At 46.4% G+C, this 18,378-nt stretch overlaps 1 protein-coding gene across 7 annotated transcripts in view; it reads right to left on the bottom strand.

Annotated features, from left to right (window-relative positions):
* Positions 1–14,115: 14,115 nt before the first annotated feature.
* The window catches only part of RAPGEF5 (Rap guanine nucleotide exchange factor 5), a gene marked incomplete at its 5' end in the record, with an annotated part of 219,135 nt that continues 214,872 nt past the window's right edge, over positions 14,116–18,378 (bottom strand). For 6 of the 7 annotated variants that reach the window (XM_081243594.1, XM_081243595.1, XM_081243596.1 and 3 more), the window contains one exon: positions 14,116–18,266. In XM_081243594.1, coding sequence (XP_081099720.1) covers positions 18,148–18,266 — 119 coding nt within the window. In that variant the 3' untranslated portion in view covers positions 14,116–18,147. The remainder of the gene's footprint in view (positions 18,267–18,378) is intronic. The other variant, XM_081243597.1, reaches the window with a different exon arrangement.

Below are 18,378 nucleotides of genomic sequence, written 5' to 3'. Positions count from 1 at the left end.
TCAGCTTCACCAACAGACACTCATGGCCATGAGAACATTAGTAAAAACTCAACGAATCCCTGGTCCCAGTGGGTGTTCTGTCAGCCATCAGAACTTAGGCACCAAACCATAGTTCATGCAGCATGTTAGAAGCAGTGGAGGGTCAACTGAAAAGGGGAATCACCCATGATTAATGACTAATAATGCAACAGTAATTGTAACATAGGGATAGAAATTGATATCTACCATCACAAGTGCCTTTTTGAGGGTGGATCCTGGAAAAATGAAAGGCTCTTTCATTCTGCCCAGGTCCCAAATGGGTTTGGACTTGCAGAGTTTGGCTTGGAGCTAAACTTTGGTAGTGGGGATGGTAAGGAACTGAAATTGGAATGATCTGCTTTTCCTCCTGAAAGGAAGGCAGTAGAGGAACTGAGGAGGAAGCTGGAGTTTGCACTATGGAAAAATGGCCAAGCGATTTTATTTTTAAAATAAGGGATGTCTTGAATTCAAGACATCCAGCATTCATATGGGATCTATGTAGACAATGAGTCAGACCTGCAAGGGGGACCAACTCCTGCTATCAGCAGTCACATAAAGGTAAACCAGTGTGCAGTAAAGGGTTAACCTTGCCCAAAGAAAGGCTGGACCCAGGTGAGGCTCCTGAGTTAACCTCTGAGCCCGTGGAAGAGCCTGCCTGATCAGTGTCTTTGTTTACCTGGTTGCCTTGGACCACATCGGATAGTCTACGCCAACAATGTGATTTATGATGGAGGCCTTGGGCCATATGGTGTCAGCTTGACCTCTAAGGGCTGGAGACTGAAGTCAGTCATATGTGTGGTCAGCCATGCTGACATGACTGACCCCCAACAAAAACCTTGGATACCAAGGCCGGGGTGAGCTTCCCCGGTAGCGATAACCTGGGCACGTTGCCACACATCACTGCTGGGAGAAGTAAGCACTGTTCCACGACTCCACTGGGAGAGGACCGATGGAAAATCACACCTGGTCGCTCTTGGACTCTGCCCAACACACCTCTTCCGTTTGCTGTAATACATCATAATGGTGAGTCTAATCACTTTTCTGAGTTCTGTGAGTCCTTCTAGAGAATCATGGAACTTGAGGGTGGTCTTGGGGACCTCCTGAACTGCAGCCTGTCTCTTCTTCCCCTCACCAGGTAATTGCAGAGAAAAGAAAGGGTGGGGGCCACAGAGCATCCCCATCCCCTTCCAGTTCTGCAGGCTCAGATCCCAGGACCCTGCCCTGCCCTGAAAGGGGTGATACTGACAGGAGAGTGGAATTTTAGAAATAAACAGCATGGAATGTTTGTAGCCAGAAGAAGACTGTTAGAATAACAAAGTGATTGGAAAGTAAGCATCAGCCTGTGATGTGGAGGGAGCCCGCCTGATGCTTTAACAGAGGCCAGTGGGAGGAGTTGTTGAAAAAAAGGTTCCTATTGATACCATACCATTAGAGATGCCTCAGTGAAGCTGGCCTTCACACAAATGTTCCTTCGGCATAGGGCAGTCATTTTCAACCCAGACTGCACTTAGAATAAGGCCCTAAGGCATGTGGGCCTTATCTGCAGGGATTCTATTTTAATTAGGGTGGTCTAGAGGGTTGCCATTACTAATTTCTTTTAAATTAGCTTTATTGAGAAATAATTTACAAACAATAAAATTACCAGTTTTAAATGTACAATTTGTTGAGCTCCGAGAAATGTACATATTAAAAACATGCTGAATGATTTCCTAATCTATGTATATACTGTAATTTGTTTATCCATTTACCAGTTGGTAAATATTTGGGTGGCTTCAGTTTTTGGCTCTTATAACTAAGTTATCTATAAACATTTAAGGACAAGTCTTTGTCTTGACATATCTTTTTATTTCTCTTAAGTAAATATCTATGAGTGGCAGTGCTGAATTGAATGGTAAGGATCTGTTAAACTTTATAAGAAACTGCCAAACTGTTTTCCAAACTGGCTGTACCATGTTGCATCCCCACCAGCAATGTAAGGGAGTTCCAGTTACTCCACATCCTTGCCAGCACTGGTTTTATCTTATAGGTCCTCTTTTATCAGAGTTTGATGATTCTTCGTTTTAAACTTTCCCTGTTTAACCTCCTGTGTGGTTTTAAGCTCCAGATTGGATGCAGGCAAATTGATACAGATTTTAAACCATGAATTCAATTTTTTCAGTTGATATAGGACTATCATGTTATCTATTTCTTTTTTTTTTTTTTAAGTCTTTACTGAATTTGTTACAATACTGCTTCTGTTTTATGTTTTGGTTTTTTGGCTGTGAGGCATGTTGGATCTTGCTCCCTGACAAAGGATCGAACCTACACCCCTTTTATTGGAAGGCGAAGTCTCAACTGCTGGACCGCCACGCAAGTCCCTTATCTATGTCTTCGTGAGTAAGCCTTGTTTATGTTTTTAAAGGTATTTGTTGGGGAGTGACATCATCAAAATGGCAGAATAGAAGTTTTCTACTATATTCCCCCCAAAGAACACCAATCTGACAATCATTCACATATCAGAGAGACTTTGTGGAAGTCCAGGAGTCCAGCAGAGAAGTTCCAGCACATCACTGGAGGAAAAACAAAAATTCCGAGATTGGACACATCAAAGAGGGTAAGAGGAACAGCTGACTTGACCTACATCATGCCTCCCCCGGGTAGCTGAGCTCAGGGGCCAGAGAGCCTTTCTCTGCCTGTGATTTCTCCTGTGGGAGAAAGTGAGTGTGTGAGTGAGCGCCTGGATCCCCCAGCTGTGTGGACGCTGCCAGAGAGGCTCGTTTCATCCAGAGCTCTAAGTCAGGAGCTGCACACACGGACAAACATTTAGCTAGACTAACTAAAAAAAAAAAAAAAAGAGAAGACTCAGATAAATAAAATCTGAAACAATAGAGGAGATATTACCACTAACTCGCCACAGAAATACAAAGGATCATAAGAGATAATGACGAATAATTACATGCCAGCAAATTAGACAACCTAGAAAAAATGGGTCAATTCCTAGAAATTTACAGCCTACCAAGACTGAATTATGAAGGGATAGAAAATATGAACAGACCAATAATGAGTAAAGAGATTGAATCAGTAATCAAAAACCTCCCAACAAAGAAAAGTCCAGGATGAGATGGTTTCACGAGTGAATTCTACCAAATGTTTAAAGAAGAAACACCAGTCCTTCTCAGACTCTTCCAAAAGACTGAAAAAGAGCGAACACTCCCAGGTTCATTTTACGAGGCCAGTATTACTCTGGCCAGACAAGGACACTACAAGTTAAGAAAACTACAGGCCATTATGCCTGATGAATACAGATGCAAAAATTTCACTAGCATATTAGCAAAACTAATTCAAAAGCACATTAAAAGGATCATATACCCTGATCAAGTGGGATCTATCCCTGGGATGCAAGGATGGTTCAACACCTGCAAATCAGTAAATGTGATACACCACATTAATATACACACAGACCAAAGCAATTGTCAAAGTACTGTAAGAGCTTGCTGAAGTTGCAATGGAAATACAAAAGATGGGCACATGGTCCAAGTGGACAGAGAGGGAGGGAGCAAGGAGAGAGGGATCAGATCAGATATAGATTGCCGGAGAAAGTGAAATCTAAGAAGAAATGTAAAGGATGGATACAGACCAGATAGATGAAGAGAAATAAAAGAATCTTCTATGCCAATAGTTCTCAATCCTGGCTGTATGTTTTTTTTTTAAATAATATATGTAATTTTGAGGTCTGTGAGTGAAGAATCTATTCCAGGCCTCTCTCCTTGGCTTGTAAATGGCTGTTTTCTCCCTGTGTCTTCACACCATCTTCCCTGTATGAATCGAGGTGCATAAAAAATGAGATGAGACTTGTCCCAATTTCCCCTTCTTATAAGGGTATCAGTCATATTGAGTTAGGGGCCCCATCCTGCTACAATATGACCTCGTCTTAATGAATTACATCTTCAATGACCCTATTTCCAAATAAGATCACATTCTGAGGTACTGACGGTTAGGACTTCAACATATGCATTTGTGGAGGTAACAGTCCAACCCATAAAATGTGTATGGTAGCAATTATCAATTTACAATTTCATGTCTTTGAGAAGAAAATCTCCCGAATCCTAGCTTTAGGAAGCAGATGACATTACCCCAGTAGTTGCTGGACAGTGTGCTACCACATTCTGTACAATGGGATGCACAACCGAGCCTCCTCTGATGCCTTTCTCTGCCTTTCCCTGAAGATGTACCCACTCTAGTGACATGGCAGATGAAGTGCTCAGTTGAGTGAATCTCAAGTTGCAGAAAAGAACAGGTGATGGTCTGTATGAAGTTATCTCAAATTGGCTACGAAGAAAGACTGGTCACTTACCAAATGCTGGATAACTCTGTCTTGTAGATACAGAAGGAATCCCAGTGGAGAAGAAAGCAAGAAATACTGAGAGAATATTGCAAAACGGATGTTTTAGAAGTATTTTAAACCTTGCCCTCCTAAACTGGAGTCCGCTTATACCCCCATTCACCGGACTGCCTCAGGCACAAACATATTGAACACTACTGCTGCATGACATGGCCTGTTAGATGAAAAGATTAAACGGTGGCTCTTAGGTGATTTGGGGGCACTGCTGGGCTCTCACCGTGCTCTTGAGGTCTTGCTTTGGCTGACTGCCAATCAGACAGCCTCAAAACGCGGCATCCAGGGCAGTTTGGAGATGCTTACTCAAGAGGGATTGGGTCTGATCTGGGACGCTGAGAGAAAGTTTTACAGATTAATTTATTTCCGTAGGGCAAAGAGGCTCGGCTGCCTTGCAAGCATGCGAGCCACTAGATGGCGCTCCATGTTCATACTGAATCTGCCAGAATTCAGCATCTCCAGAGTCTGGCGGGCTTCCAGTACTGGCTTATCCTTTGGGCACCACAGGCACAGGCCCTAAGGCCCACCATACCTTCAGAAACCCATGGAAGTATTTTAATTTCTTCTAAAATCATGAGAAAACAAGTAATAGAATACTCCCTGATTATACTCAACTTTATACAGTGCAGTTGTTAAATATACTTTCATATATATAAATATTTATATATACACATATATTATTATTATTATTTCTAATGCAGGAAGGGGCTCATGAAGACAAAGTGTCTAGGGCCCACAAAAGTCATAGTATGGCCCTGTTTCCCTGCATCACATCTGGAGTATTGATCAAAAATGTCACTGAAATTGAATGTAGTTCCAGGGCACACCTCTCCTTGTGGATGTCTTTCAAGACGCATGCATTCATAAACTTATTTAACTCAACAGGTTTGTTCTCAGTCACATGTCCTCTTGATTTTACCTCCTAAATCCCTCCCCAATCTGTCACCTTTCCTGCACACCTATGCTGCCACCTTAGTCTGGGGCACTGGAACCTTCTCTTGGACTTTGACAACAGCTTCCTACTGGCCTCTCTGCCTCCAGGCCCTTCTCTAAGCAGCCAGGGTCATTTCCCAAAAATCAAATCTGATCATGTCAGGTTGTTTGCTCTCATCTAAAACCTGCCATGACTCTCCACCGCCTATACTAGTGGTCTCTCAAACGGGGTATGTGTACTCGAGGAAGCAGACAAGATGACTTGCTGGAGCATAGAGAGAAAACAGAACTTCTACTTATATTTACCTTTTATCTGCTTCTTTAAACATTTCTGGTTTTTTGTATGATTTATTTACATAACACATGCACGTTACTTATACATAAGTATACATGTATTGGGAAAGGTGTCGGTTTTCCACCTTTTTTTCCACCAGAAGGATGCATCATTGAAAGTGTTGGGAAACTTTCAAAATGATGTCCAAGCCTTTTCAAATCGCACACAGGGCCTTTTCGAGATGAATCAGACCGACCTTTAGGATCTTCTCTGCTTGCTCTAGCCACACAGAACAGCCCTTAAATGCTCAAAGCTCTTAAGCTTTCCTGCATTTACAAATATTTCAAGCATAGGCTGCACCTCCCTAGTCAGCTTCCTCATCGGACCAAGTCCACCTCCCCCCTCAGCAGCCAGCCCCCCCGGCTCCTGCCCTCTGCCGCCGCCTCTCCTGGCTCCTCTCAGCAGCCCTGCTCTCCCATGTGCCGCCTTAGCGATAGCCTATTTATTTGTTTATGTTTTTTCTTTTTCCTTTCTTTATCTTGTGATGAGTTGTGTGGGTGGGTGTCTGGCTGTGTTAGCGTGTATCCACAAAAGGGTTGTGTTGATAAAGCAGCTATTAGATGCTGGGCAATGGGCTAGGCCCTACCTAGGTGTCATTTCAATTCATCTCTCATGGAGGTGACCAGCTTCTCCCAGTTTGCCTGGAACTTTCTAGGTTTTAGCTCTGAAAGTCCTGTGTCCTAGGAAACTCCTGTCTCAGGGCAAACCGGGATGGTTGGTCACCCTATACAATAATCCCATTATACCAATGAGAAGACTAAGGCTCAGAGAAATTATCAAAACTTAGCTAAGCTCACAAAGCTAACTAGCACTGGGACCTGGCTGTGTCCCTCAGGAAGTCAGCACTCTTTCCACCATAGCATGTTGCCTCTTCATGGGCAGGGACCGCATCTTATTCAACTTTGCGTCTTCATGCCTGTCATGATTCCTGCATATATTAAATAGTTGATGGATGAGTGAATGAATGAATGAATGAATGAGTGAACTCTCCAACAGAGAATCAAAACAGCTGTTACATGGTGACATAGTGAACTAACCAAGCAGTGTCTCCTCCCTCTCTCTGATTCTACATCATCTCAGAAGGTAAGAGAACTGGGCTCAGAGAGCATAAATGACTTGCCCAAGGTCACAGTTCCTGGAAGAATGCAGGGCAGGGACCAGAACTCAGGTTTCCTGACTCACACTCCAGGGATCTTTCTATTGGAACATTGAATGAAATAAACCAAAGGGCAGAGGAAATAGTGGGAGAAAACTGGGCAATTTTTTAACATCTAACTGAAGACGCTAAGCAGCTCTGAATTGCCAGAATTTGCATCATTTAAAAACCCCTAAGAGTGGGAACTTTTCTTAAAAGAAAAGAAACATAACCCTGTCAAAAAAGAATGCCTCCAAATGAACTTATCTACGAATCAGAAACAGACTCACAGATACAGAGAACAGACTTGTGGCTGCCAAGGGGGAGGGGCAGTGGGGGAGGGATGGATTGGGAGGTTGGCGTTAGCAGATGCAAACTACTCCATATAGAATGGATAAACGACAAGGTCCTACTGTATAGCACAGAGAACTATATTCAATATCTTGTGATAAACCATAATGGAAAAGAATATGAAAAAGAATATATATAACTGAGTCACTTTGCTGAAAAGCAGAAATTAACACAACATTGTAAATCAACTATACTTCAATGAAATAAAGTTAAAAACAAACAAACAAACAAAGAGTGCCTCCACGTTGGGAGGGCTGAGTACCAGAGCATGAAATACAGGAAGTGCCATATTTGTCGTCCAGAGGGAGCCTTTGTTCTTGTCAATCCTCCCCACTGTGACCCAGAAGCAGTCAAGCCTTGGGTCCACAACAACCTGGCATCTCCAAAGTAGAAGGACTATTTGGAGAACCAGTGGCCAGGCACTGCCAGCCAGAGAAGGGGCAATGCCCCACACCCACCTCCTGCACCACTCTGAAATGCCCATTTATCTCCATGCTTATGGGCGTCTTTTGGCTTCCAGGCTGTGTTTGTGCTTTGTCCCTGGCCTTTATTGACCTCTTTGATTCTGTGGGGAAGCTCAGCCCCGGGCAAACGGGAATTTCAATGCACAATGGAAAACATGGGTTCCTCTAGGGCCGCTGGCTGATCCCAGCCTCTTGACCCTGTCCTTTCCAGAGAAGCTGTGGTCCCAACCCTGCCTGTGGCAAAGAATAAAAGGAGCCCAGGGGCGACCACTGGGGCCAATGCAAGCGACTGAGGGGACTTGCCCTTCTGTTCCTTCTGGGTGTGCCCTTAAGGCTCTTTTCCCGGAAAAGAAGGGGAGGGAAGGAAATGAAGCTTTGTCTTTGCATTCTGTGCCCCCCGACCCCAAACTGGGGTGGCAGGCTGCCCACTGAAGCCACACCTGGCAATGTTCCAGCTGCTTATATATGGCTGGGGAAGCAGGGTTGCTCAGCCATTGAGAGAGTGAGGGAAATGCTTATAGCCCTCGTGGCATCTGGGAGTGGTCAAAGTTTAGCCCTGGCAGGACTGTTGGGGTGACGACGCGGGGGTGAAGGCTGAGCAGAGGACAAGGATTCTCAGTACCCCTGTCAGTGACAGGGTCGTTGCTGAGCGAGCAGGGGTCAGCTAATGCCTCCCCTGGTCTCCGCTCAACTGTGGACAGTGTTCAGAGCCTTGAGGAAGAATGTGACAGTGGTGGCCTGGGGCCCCCGGACTGATTGCTGCTGGCGCAGACCTCAGGCCTGGGTTACCTGGAATCTGCTCTGGGACAGGGGACTTGGATTTACCCTGCAATAAGCATTCAGGAATGTGCTGGAATCACTACCAGCTCCACGGACAGGTAGACACAACACTGGGAGGGGCCAAAACGATGTCGCTGCAGCTCACCCTCCTTTCAGGTCTTCTCAGCAAGGCTGTGTTAGTGTCCTGGTGTAGCTATGACACAGTCCCACAAACTGGGCGCCTAAAACAACAGAGGTGTGTTGTCTCGCGGTTCTGGAGGCTGCAAGGTGTTGGCAGGTCTGGTTCCTTCTGAGGGCTCTGAGGGAAGGGTCTGTTCCAGGCCTCTCCCTTGCCTTGGAGATGGCGTTCTCCCCATGTGCATCTCCAAATTCAACATTCTTTTGACACCAGTCCAACCGGATGGCTCACACCAAAAGGACTTCATTTTAACTTGATGACCTCTGTAAAGACCCTGTCTCCAAGTAAAGGCACACTCTGAGATCCTGGGGGTTAGGACCTTAACCCGTGAGTTTCGAGGGGACCCGATTCAACTCATAACAAAGGCCTTTCCTGGCTACCCTATCGAACGTATCCACCTCTTCCTGGCACTCTGCAATCCTCTTCCCTGCTTTAGCTTTTTTTCTTTAGGAACTTCTTATCATCTGATGTACTAGTACATATTTTCCTTATCTGTCTTATTGTCTCTCTCTAACTGGATTGAAACTCCGTGAAGGCAGGGATCTTTGTTACGTTTGTGGCTGTTTCCCCATCACCTAAAATAGTACCTGGCACATAGTAGGTGCTCAAAACATATACATTAGATGGAGTTGATGAAGTTTGTTGCAGATTAATAGGTTACTAAGGAACGCGAGGGGGCGGGGCTGCTGGTTGATTTAAAGGAAGTTAAACATTGGCAAGTGTAACCTCAGGCCCAGGGGGAGCTGTCCCTTCTTCTACTGGCCTCCCCTGCTTTTCTGCCTTACAAAGGGGACTTCATCTCCAGCCAGGGCTCAGAGTCTAGGCGCAGCCCTTTCGTGCTCACACCAACTGACTAAACGAAACCGGAGAAAGTTTTCCCAACTGCAGAGGACACAAGTACAGAACAGCGAGCACTGGTCCTTCTCAGTTTCATGTCAGAATTAGGATGCTTCTGTGTTGCTGCCAGGAAACCTGAAGCTTGTGAAGGGAGCTGCTGTCCCGGAGTTCCCGGGCCTCGGGTCCGAGCAGAGGGACAACAGAGAAAGGGGTGGAGTGGGACCAAGGAAAAGCCCTTCTGGGAGCTTCATGGAGCCCGCAGAGAGGTCGTGGCCCTTGATCCGATGTGCACAGGCTCCAGGTCTGCTCAGCCTTTCTTCTTCCTGGGTCAATATGCTAATGACAAGGTTAAGACTAACAGCACCATTACCCCAGCTGTGCAGGCTGTATCAGACCTCTTCCTTCAGATCCATCGGCAAACATTTAGGGAGTCATTGCTTTGTCCCAGTGTTGAGCAAAGCACGTGGGGATTCAGAAGGCAATCTCACTTTTGTATCTCACTTCAGCGTGTACAGAGGACTCTCACACGCATTGTCTGTTTCACTCACACAGCTGCCTGGCGGCAAAGATGTTGCTCATTATCTTGCTGGACAATCGAGAGAACTAAGGATGAGAAGTTATGGGCCCACAGCAGAGTAGAATGTGGGTGCAAATCTTCTGGCATGCATCCAGGATTCATCATCATCCTCATCATAGCTATCACAGATCATTTTCATTGAGTGTCTACTACGTACCAAGCATTGTACTAAGGGTGTTACATCCATTTCCTCATACAACCTTGGAAGGGAGGAGGCATATGAACCCCCATTTTCTGAGGTGCAGAAACAGCAGCTAAGATCAAGGTGGAAACTTTCACCAGTTCTCCCAACTCTAAAATGCCCGAGCCTGATTTGAACCTGGCAGTCTGGCCTCAGAGGCTACACTGTTAAAACCCTTTTCCTCACCCTCGAGGCAGCCCATGTAGGATGGGCGGAGAGATGCCACATTGTGGGGCCTGCTGTAGGAATTCAGACGGGGATAAGGGGGTTCAGCGGGGGATGGGGTCCTCCAGGAGGGCTTGGGAGTGGACGTGCCTTCCTTGAGGGGTAGGGAAGCGGGGTGGAAGAGAGAAGAGCCTGGCCAGACTTGAGTGCCGGGTCCAGGCTGGGTGCCCGGGAGAGAAGGCAGGGTGAGGCCAGGTTGTGGGAGCCCGGAACACAGTGACAGCAGAAAGGACGAGGTTCGCCTTTACTGTGGACCTTCCTTACCCCTCGGGAGGCGGCAGCCAGCTTAGTGCTCGGTAGCAGGCCCTGCCGCGTTGACTCCAGGGCTTTACTTGGCTGTTTACTGCAGGCCTTGATCTCTGGTAGGACTGTGGAGTCAGCACCAGGCACAGGACGGGGAAGGGGCGAGGCGCTCCTTTCCGCCCTCGTCCCACTGCCTTTCCCTTCCAGCTGGGGCCCAGCCCAGGTCAACGGAATACAAAGGATCATGAACAGCTCTTTCTTCCCACATCAGCCAAGTCACTTCCTGAAACAAAACCAAACCAATTATCTCTAGCAATCGCAGATCTGCACCAGTTTTCTTAACCACCAGGGGCTGGAAGGGATCTTAAAGGTCTTTTCTCAGAGCCTTCATCTGATGATCGAATTGCTAGTTGGTTTTAAGTCTGTCTGCTCAGCTCTGGTAGGAAAGAGCTCACGATCCTCAAGGCAATTCTGGTGGCCTGGGCAAAGCCAGTCAGAGTCCCTGCCCCAACCCCAGCTAGCTCCGAATACTTCCCAGCCTGGCTTCAAGATTTCACATCTGAAAAGGAGCAAATAAGTCTCACATACACTGATTTATTTAGCAAATGTTTGGTGCATGTTTCTTTTTTTTTGGCCACTGCCATGCAGCATGCAGGATCCTTAGCTCCCCAAGCAAGGATTGAACCCATGCCCTCTGCAGTGGAAGCGTGGAGTCTTAACCACTGGACCGCCAGGGAAGTCCCAGGTGCATGTTATTTTCAGCTGGCGTTCTTACTGGTATGAATCAATGAATCTCCCCGAGTAGAATAGCAGTTTCAAGGGGATGCCAAGTTATTTGTCTTGTGGAGGCATCTTCCCAATCTCTTTGGCCCTGGACAGATAAGTAGAGGCCAGAATGTGAACTTGCATGCTATTGAGGTTTAGTTCTATAGCTTGGAAGGTGCTGCTGAAGGATTTTGAGCTAGGACAGACACGATCAGATCTGTATTTTAGAAAAAAAAAAAATTTGACGGGGGAAATTTAGACTAAAGGGAGAAAGCCTAGGTAGACAGTTACTGTAATGATTAATTAATGGATAGTGAAGGCCTGAACTCATGCAGGGAACGTGGGGACAGAGCAGCTGGTGGAAAACTTGATGCGCAAGGGGTGTTGGACATGAGGAATCAAGATAGTTCGTTCCCATGGTTTGAACTTGGCTGTCACTGTCCATACAAGGTCTTCCAGGAGAAAGGGATTTACCTGTTATGAGACACCAAAAAGCCACCGTTGCTGTAGAACTTGGGAAAGATCTTGCTACTGTCTTAATTCTCGCATGTGGGCTCATTGGTTTTGAGCCTTCAATCTCTCTACTGCATTGTTTTTTTTTGTTTGTTGTTGGGTTTTTTTTTTTTTGGTCAGGACTCTCAAGACCGAGGTGACCACTGCTCGGATTTTCTCAGAATGTAACTATTTTCACTCAAGTTCTAACTAGAGATTATAGCCTCTAACCCTCTAACCACACACAGACAACTTGGGAACCTCTAAACTTCCCAGAGCAGGAAAGGGGCCTTCGGGAGAGGCGGGCTCAATACCACTTCCCAGGGTTGCATCTCAGGCGAGCAAGGCTCCACGGTGGGGTCTGCCTTAGGGTCTTCTCTATGAAGGCGCACCTGCTGCCTTCAGGAACAGGGATGCTTTACTGAAGGACATCAGCAAGTCTAGAGCTTTAGGACTTTTAAAGTCGTAAATGGAAAACAAATACACAAGTGGCTCACTGGGGACCCAGAAGACTTCGAAGAACTGGACCAGACCTGGAGCTCTCATCCTCCAAAATCTGATTTTGTAGCTAGTGCACCAGGACCAGAAAGTTCATTTTGAGGTTTGCTAGAACAAGAACCAGCTTCTGAGTCTGCGGGAGCCTTCATCTTCCCAGTACAGACAATCCCAGGGAAGAAAATCTCTGAGAATCCTGAGCAATGGGCATTTCCCTTTCCCCTCCGATTCCCTTCTGAAGCTGAAGCCTAGGGCTTCCATCCTCCCCTCGTCTCCTGCATTGCTCCAGATCCAGGCCTGAGCCCACAGATGTAGTGATGATGGGCCAGAACGAAGCAGTCAAGCTCAGTGGTCCTCCTCTCTCTGCTCCCAAGGGTCTGAGAGCCCATTTCCCCCCCCCCCTTTGCCATCTCTTCCTATTTTCCCTTGTTACACAGAGTAGCCCTTCCTAGTGATCAAGAACCCAAGAAAATCATCTGGTCTTTACCTTTTCCCACATAAACACTAGCCCTTTGCATGGATAGAGGACAGCCGGTGGTTTTATCCATTAGGTAATGTGCAAAGTCAGTACTATTGCCCCGACGTGGACTGAGGGAAACGGCCGTTTATCAAGAAGGCAGTGTCCTGGAGACTGTATTACTCAGCTTCGGTGAAATTCCACCCGGGGAGTCACCCACCCCCGCCCTGCCACCCAACTGCAGTGGCTTCTAATGATGATGTTTTCTTTTTTTTTTTTTTTTTTTTTTGTGGTACGCGGGCCTCTCACTGTTGTGGCCTCTCCCATTGCGGAGCACAGGCTCTGGATGCGCAGGCTCAGCGGCCATGGCTCACGGGCCCAGCCGCTCCGCGGCATGTGGGATCTTCCCGGACCGGGGCACAAACCCATGTCCCCTGCGTCGGCAGGCGGACTCTCAACCACTGTGCCACCGGGGAAGCCCTGATGTTTTATTTCTCACTCAAGTGACACATCCTTCACAAGCTGGAGAGTCCAGTGGATGGAGACACCTTTACTTGGACACTGCGGGTCTCCTAGCAGAGGAGACATGGCAGTCACGGGTTACCTCAAAGCTTCAGTCTCCAAGCCACACGGGTGGCTTCTCCCCATTTCTCACTGGACAGAGGAAGACATTTAGCCGGTTCTCAGCTCAACACGGTGAATGACATAATCCTCTTGCAGGGGAGGGATCAGCACATGCCAAAGGCCAAGCTTGACATCAATGGGCAGGATGTATAATTCTTCCGGAGGGAGGGGGAGAGAAGAGTTCGAAGGATAAGTCTATCCCAGTGTATACGACCCTCGTCTTTCCATTCCAGTAGAGCATCATTACCACCCCTTTGCTTCATCGTCCCGCCTGTAGCTTTTGTCCTGCTGCTAGTCCAGGCCTAGGGCATCACCACCAGGGCTTGGAGCTTGCCTCAGTGTCTGGGCTGGTAAGGAAGGGAGAGTACGTGGTCCCACTTGAGTGGGGTGAGGTAATGACAGGGGTTGTTGGAGTCTCCAAATCCCAGAATATGATGTGATTTCCAGGGTCTTAAGGTTCTACAACAACTCAACGGCAGCACAAGTGATTTAGGCTTCCATGGGTCGCCTGAGAATCTCTTCACCTGCTTGTAGCACTGTCAGCAAGTAAATGATTTCTGAGTTCCAAACATCTGAGTGTAACATGCTGCCGGAACACAGGCTACAGAGCCCCCAAACATCACAAAGCAAGAAGCTCTGAGGCATGAATAGTATCTTTAACATAATCTTATATTTGGAAAAGCAGTTTAAAAAAAAAAACACTTGAAAATACAAGATAAGGTAACAGTGACTTATATATAAGTTTTCACCTTATATTGCTTGGCCATTTTTACATATAAATTATTGCTTACTAGCTTTGATAAATACACAGCACAGTCATATATACAGAAGCAGAAAGCATGAAATATGAAAAAGAAAATACTGTTAATGGCAATTCTGGTAACTCCACAAATGTTTCATATTTACCAGCTCTTCTAATGGTGGAAAACTACAAAGTGTAGTCCCTGAGAAGTTAGGTAGACGCCCTGATTGTGGGTTTTCTATCTTCTGTTAATGCAAGCTGATAATGTCACAGCGGTCCTAATTAATGATACGTTAAAAGGCAAGAGTCCTTGCTTCTGGTCATCGATTTCATCCCAGTATCTGATAACAGTGTAATACGAATACAATAAATAGGCTATGCAAATAAATATTACTCTGCTAAAAAATGTTTAGTATATACAGCTTTGCTTTATATAGTACATTTTCATCTAACTTTTTGGCAATTTTTAAAAACTTTTTTCCAGCACTAGTTTTAAGCACAATGGCTCACTCGTTAATAAGCAGGCTGAAAATTTAAGGACATGTCTTTGAAACATTTAAAAGAAATGCTATCCATGTTAGATCACCACAGTGGATCTGATCTTCCCCATTTTAATGTTTTTGCCTAGTTTCTGAGCTCAGATTAGCTGTGCCATCTAGGGACACTTGGAATCTGTGGTGTGTGTGATGGCTGCAACAAAACCACTGGGCAGGGATCGGGGCATCAGTGAAAGCCCAGCTCCACGGATCAAACGTCACCAGCACCTTCTCTTTGATGCCACTGTGTCTCCCTACTTGGAGGTGAGTATGCATTAGTGCAACATCTCCCTACAAGCTGGGAGGTCCGGGATTTTACTTGGTCCCTATGCTTCTGAATTTAAGGTATTCTCCACCCAACTTGCTTGTGGACAGGGGTCTAGGAAAATGAATTTATTCTAAAGAGATACTAGAATAAAGTGAACACAGGCCATAATGTGTATCACTACAACCATTTGGCAATTATACAGATTATAATGAAGAGTGAAGTTATTATAAAACACTGTAGTCTTTGGAGCATCTGCAAATGTGTATGGAAAAACTAAAAAAAATTTTGAGTGGTTGTGATTTTGCCAATAGGAACTTGCCCTGTGCTAACTTCTAAGCAGGGCTGGTTTGCTGGAATGCTGACAAATCCAAAGACCCATAGGACTGTCTGAAAATTGTGCCATAGCAAAAAGAACCCCCTTAGAAGTGCCCACGCACCCGTCGCTGGTGAAGGTCTCAGATGATAGGAGATTTTTCAGAGTGAATGGAGATTTCGTGCGATTGGGAAAATCTAACAGAGTTAGAAAGGAGCTTACAGGTCCTCCTGGCCACCCTTCTGGCCAGAACAAAACCTATTCCAAAGAGGCCTTGGCAGATGTATACAGAGGGAATATGAACCATCCCTATTAACAGGGACCCTGCTTAAGTCCCCTGCAGCCTGTTCACTTGGACAGCTCCAGACTCATTAGAAAGAGCTTCATGTTGAGCTACATGTGGTTCCCATGATTCTGCCTTGAATTCATTGATTCCAGATTCATGTCTTCTCATTGCTTCTGAAATTTCTGAGAGCTGCTGCCTGGGAAACCTCTGCAGATAGTTGTTAAACTTCAGGAAGATTCAGAGATTTTGACTTTCAGAAGACAGGGATGGAAAAGCACACCTAAACTAAACAAAATCCTCCTTTCCTTTTGCTGCCCCAAGAGCCACAAGACCATGGCTGGAGGAAACAGTGGGCAAGCACCGTTCTCTCCCAGTCTGTTTCCACCCATACCATGTGGGGAACTCTGACTACGCCCTCAGAATCTGTTTAGGTGTGATGTACGTGTGGATTCGTTTGGCCATGCACACATCTGAGTTGAGGTCCAAGCAGCAGGTGCTGTGCTAAAATAGTTCTCCACCGGAGCAACTGCAATAGTTTTAGTTGGAGCAATGTAGATCTAATGTGAATAACCATTTGAACTGTAAAACACAGAGACAATGTCAAAATGGCCTCGTAGGATTAGAATGGCCCAATGCTACTCCCGAGCATAGAGAAAAGACCAGAACACTGGTGCTGTAAGCCCACACCATCCTCAGTAATTGCCAAGGGGAGAGTTTTCCAGTGTTTGATCAGCCACGAGAAAAGTCTCTTTTCCCTGGTTCTGATGGGTCTGATCTCCTCCAATGAGTCTCATTCCATTCCCAGGAGCCTGGGGCATTTCTCTGAGTGGACTAGCCCTGGATGGTGCCTTTCTACAAAGCTCTGTTAATGTTCAGGACTGAAGCTTGACATGCTGGGACAGACTCTCTTTCAAAGTCCTACCCCAAATTTGCCCCATGTGGCTGCTAACAGGGATCTCGCAAGCTCAGTGTGGCTCCCGAGCCCAGGAAACAGCGTTGCTATAAAGGTGTAAGAAAGCATTGGACACATCTCAGTAATGAGGTGCTGATGAGACAAGAAGAAGCGATTCTGTACAGGCACCAAGGAGAGGACCAGGCAGGAGTGGTGAGAGGGGCACCAGGATCACACGTGTGGAAAATGAATGAACCTAATAGGCAAAGCAGGGCCCTTGTATTTTAGCAAAGTGACAAGGATCTAGCCGGCAGGGGTGGATTTCATTACTGTATCCCACAGGCTTTTTTGTTCATTTGAAGGTTGAGGGAAATCCTCTAACCAGTTCTTGAGAACAGCAAGAGGTCATATTTACTGTAGGAGCCCCAACCTGTAAAAATGGGAATAAAAAGACTTAAAAGACTCTGAGACTTTCGGGGAAAAAAAAAAAAAAAAAAGGCAAATTATAGAAAGGCTCCCTGCCTTGGTTGGGAGGTGGACTATAGGACTTCTAAGTGTCCAACATACATCAGACATTTGGATCTTTGGGGTTCTTTTCATTTGCTGAAAGATGGGCAATCACCACTATTTTAGCCCCTTGTTCTTCTCCAGGGAGTGCTAAGTGCTTCACACATCAAATCCCACTTAAGCGCCCTGTACGGGCCGTTCTCATTCCAGGGTATGGGTATGAGGCTGCTGGAAGCAAGCAACACACGAGGGCATCGCCAGGCACAAGAAGGCGGGCCTTTGTGACTGTCACCCCCAGAAAGAGTTAAGAGTGCCTGCAATGTGTCAGGCACTGTGCTTTTGTCAAAAGTCGTATTGTACCCGAGAGCCTGCTTGCACGTGGAAAGAAAATCCCCAGAAATTAAATGAGTCGATTTCTTAAAGGTGACTGTTCTTCCGTGTTGGCAAAGCAACTTAGTCTAACTTGCCTACAGTTGTGAATCAGTTGCGCAGAAACGAATTTCACCTGCAAGCACACATCACTAAGTGATTGCGGATGCCAAGAAATGCGTGCCTTGACATTTCTCTTCTGGAGATCAGAGCAGGGATGCCAGCTGCCAGTCCTCACTCACTCCCTAGACACAAGTGGCTTTTGGTGATGTCATAGTTCATAAAGACAGAGACCAGGTCTGTCTCCCTGGAAACCTAGAGATGCCATCACTGTCTTCAGGTGTTCAAACGAGCTCCTGCTTTGACAGCCTAGAAACAGCCATCTGCTGCCAGGCAAAGTACAACTCCTCCCAGGCTCACACATGCTCTTACTGAGATATCTGGTCACCGTATGACAAGAGACAGTCTCTCGTCTTGACACTGGCGCATCTCAAAGTGAAGATTGGATTGGTTCAACAAGGTGATCCTAAGAAACCAGACTTCTCCATTTCGAGACAGCTTCTGCCTTCTCCTTCCGGCAGCAGCCTCTCCGCACCTCCGGCAGCTGACATCACTTCGCGAGCACGCTCTGGCTGGCTTTCCTGTGTGTGTCTTGTGATACGCTGATAAAACTCAGCAACTTCTTTTCTCTCAGGAAAGCAACATGCTCGGCGCTGCCATCCCCGGAGCTCCCGGGGCTGCAGTTCCAGGGTGGCGAGGCGTGGGGGGGCTCACACCCGTGGCTCAATCCTGTGCGAGAGCGCAAACAGGGCCTGCTGGCTGTCAATGACGCACAGGTGATGAACGTAGGATTTTAACTCTGGGTGCTCTTTTGGAGATATGTCACCTCCTATTTTGGGGAAGGAAAAAAAGTCAATCTCATGAGAGCAGTAATGCTGTTTCTGAATGCCAGTAAAACCCCACCTGAGGTGTAGAGTAAATCCAGAAGGCAGACTCGCATT

Source organism: Mesoplodon bidens (genome assembly GCF_964165515.1).
Source record: "Mesoplodon bidens genome assembly, chromosome: 9".
In the NCBI taxonomy this organism is placed as follows: domain Eukaryota; kingdom Metazoa; phylum Chordata; class Mammalia; order Artiodactyla; family Ziphiidae; genus Mesoplodon; species Mesoplodon bidens.
The sequence above is the reverse complement of the archived record's forward strand: the minus strand, read 5'-3'. Positions and strand labels throughout refer to the sequence as shown.